This window comes from Aplysia californica, unplaced genomic scaffold, assembly GCF_000002075.1.
Source record: "Aplysia californica isolate F4 #8 unplaced genomic scaffold, AplCal3.0 scaffold00203, whole genome shotgun sequence".
NCBI classification, from domain to species: domain Eukaryota; kingdom Metazoa; phylum Mollusca; class Gastropoda; order Aplysiida; family Aplysiidae; genus Aplysia; species Aplysia californica.
Window position 1 is genome coordinate 898,944 of NW_004797473.1, and position 3,323 is coordinate 902,266.

A 3,323-nucleotide genomic window follows, 5' to 3' on the forward strand; every position below is an offset into this window, starting at 1 on the left:
TGTACTACACCGTCGACTCCTCTGGTGTTGAACTCATTTGAGTTGATCTTCGGTGAAGTTGATCTTTTTCTTGGATCCCACCATCTCTTTTTCTTTACAAATTGATCTCAACGGTTAAGTCGAACTTCGGATGAGTTGATCTTTTTTTCACTCCCCCGAAGACATCAACTCATCCGTGGTCGACTGCATATATATCGGTGTGAGATAACCTCTTTGGTATAAAATATCGTAGCCTGGAACGTCCTTTACAACACTCTAAAGCTATTTTGGGATCTCCGAACTCTCTGTTCATCTCCTTTTCATTTTTGAAAAAGTATTTTACGGCGCTCGCAACTGCGTCAGGTCATATGAGCGCGCGGGAGACATTAAACATTTTCAGTTGGTAGGAAATTTCGAATTTTGCCCTGGTGGCGGCCAAAACCTACTCTTATCGACTTTAGACCTCCAAGGGATCTTTAACGTGCCCAACTTGCACACGAGACCACCGAGATTTTTCGCCTTTGTCCGAGAAGACTAGGTGCAGATCTTTCCTACAAGAAGATCAGGAGTGTGGCTGAAAGACAGCAGTAAGAAGGAGCCAAGGAGTAGCAGTAGAAAGGCTTCAGAAAGAGTCAGGAGCCCAGAGGAGGGGGCAAAAGAGGTGACGGGGTGGGGGCAGAAAGTGGAGACGAAAGTAGAGAGAAGGCATTGCCAGAGAGCAGGAAAGGAGGTGAAGGGAGACAATTTTAGAGAAGAAAATGTTTCAGTCGCTACCCGATTTTGAACCTGGGACCTTTAAATGAGAGGCGAACACTATAACCTTTAGGCCACGAGAGCCCCCTGCTCATCTCCACGAGGACAGAATCAGATGGGAACATTCTCGTAAACTGCCTGTCCCAATGACACAACTTTGGAAGCATGTGAGCCTCGAACCCCGAACCCTTCCGCCTCACAATGTCGGGGCAGGTAACCCTGGCTACTAGGCCACCCACACCACCTCATGTGTCGCCACGTGGTGGAATCTGGCGCTCGTCAATTTTGGGCATTTTACGGAGCCGAATTTGATAGTCGAAGCAGACTTTGTGCTGCTGTTGAGGCGAGAGAAGTGAGCAATGTAAGTCTGATTCTCTGTTTGGACTTCTCTGTTGACATCCACCCCTTTGGCGCTCATATGACCTTATGCAGTTGCGAGCGTTGTAAAACCTTACTCTAACAAACAAACTCTGTTTCAATTACAAACGCAGGACACATTTCGTAAAACAAGAAACCTGCTTAAACTTAAACACACAAAGGACCACAAACAACATCCAGAAACAGACGCCACTCTTGTGTTATGAAAAAATAGGTAAAGAGTTTTATTGCTTTGCCATCTGATTGACAATTGAATACTTTTAAAAAGATATAAAAAGATATTTTGGGAGTGGGGAGGGAGGGTTGGGGGGGGGGAGACTACTGCTACAGGTTTCAAAATGGGTTTTTAGTCACAGAGTAAACATTAGGTTGTCATGACCACGTAGTGCTCAGAAAAAAACCTAGATGGAATCAATAAAAATGATACCAAGATTAAGAAGAGACAGGAGAAAACGAAAGACGAAATCGTCCACATTTTGATCCTGAACGGCGTCCTAAAATCGTTCATAATCAAATTGGCCCGAAGTAGAATGAGTAACATCATAAATGATAAGAATGTAGCTTCCTGGACATTCTCTTTTTAGGAGCTGGATTTGTTCCATTTATTATCTGTTTTCCTTCTGAATGTTATGTTATTCGTCTTCTGGTTCTGTTAACGGAGATGTGAATAAAATTTGCCTTTTTACAGAAATATTGTCGATCCGTCACGTTATGTTCTCAACCCATCGTTTCTGTTCTTCCATCTGTCGCGTCTCTCTCTCTCTCTCTCTCTCTCTCTCTCTCTCTCTCTCTCTCTCTCTCTCCCCCATTGCCTTTTCCCTGTGCACTAACGGTCATGGCAACACCCGCGATATGTCGAGCGCACCTTGGGTCGGAGATCCTGCCTGTGTGTCGTCGGAATTGAACCACCACCTTACATCTCGCGCCCTTTCCCCTCTTCCCCAGACTTTCCACCCGACTCTTCCCCTTCGCCTCCATGCATGGCTAAGCACAGTCTGTGCACCAGTGGCCAGTTCACTCCGCCCCACATCAGGTCTTCCTCTTCTTCGACTCCCTCTTTCTCGGGTTTTCCCTTTCCTTCTCCTCCCTTTCCTCCTTCTCCTTCTCCTTCTCCTCTTGTCAGGCGAGCCAAAGCCCTGCGCAGCTGTGGGATAAGTCAAATGAATATTCATGAGTTTCCAAATCTGAGAACACGTGATGAGCTTTGGTGAGTGAGAACACATACTATGATGTGTTTCCATGTTTGAGAAGACGTGATGCGTTTTGATGTCTGATAACACGTCGCAAACTCGGAATTACAACGTTTTATCTCACATTTTTGGCCGTGTTGAGTAACTAAGACCATGAGATAAAAAACGAAATGTTCTATCTGCTCTGTAAAAATCGTAGGATAATATGGATTCGTTATCATTCAAAGAATTGTATTCGAAAAAGCTTGACCTGTTGTGAAGCTCAAAATCTGTGACGTCAGATTTCCCAAACTAGGTAGGGAGCAGATAGAACGTTGTACTTCTGAGGTTAGCGACCTTCTAAGTTGTGGTGTCTGATATTACTGATAACACACGTAATTCAATGGAATCTGTCCACAATGTGGTTTGAAAGGTGCATCTGATAGAATATATTATTGTACTAGCTTGGTACCCCGTTCGATGAACGGACTCAGGAGAATCGATCGTCAAGTCATTGTGGACAGTGCGCATTGCTTTTTTACAATGGCGTCATAGAAGATGGACTTTCCCAAGATTAGATCTAAACGAAACTAATGAAAAACTGAAAATTAAACTTTATTGACTTAGTCTCCTTAATACGACTGCGCACCCTTTAAATGGTTTTGAACCACCGTTAATTTTTTCGAATTCGAAATTAAGTGGTTCGTAAGTTTTAGGAGACCAAAGTCAAAGTGGCCGACTTTCGCAAATATAATATAGATTTTTTTATTCCCGGCGGAAGAGCAATTGTTATATCATGGGAAACGAAATGCATGTATGTCTTGAACACTGAATTGAAATGACGAACGGAAAAATCGTAAACGGCCGGTAGTGTTTTCTATTTTTCTACATTTTGTAGGCAAATGCAAGCACTTACTGAATTGATCGAAACTTCGCTTGGTGTTTGAACTACCTTCAGCAATTTTTTCATGGTTCTCCGTTACGTTTCGTAATTTTTTCAGCTATAGAAAACAACCATCTACATGTACGCAATTATATTGAATA

The 3,323-nt window shown here is 43.2% G+C and overlaps 1 protein-coding gene across 1 annotated transcript; it reads right to left on the bottom strand.

Annotated features, from left to right (window-relative positions):
• Positions 1-1,310: 1,310 nt before the first annotated feature.
• On the bottom strand, positions 1,311-2,189 carry LOC106011870 (the record flags this gene model as incomplete). Its single annotated transcript, XM_013082981.2, is given in 1 exon segment — positions 1,311-2,189. A coding segment is annotated over 1 exon segment (166 nt), but the record flags the coding sequence as incomplete, so codon positions are not given.
• Between the last annotated feature and the right edge of the window lie 1,134 nt (positions 2,190-3,323).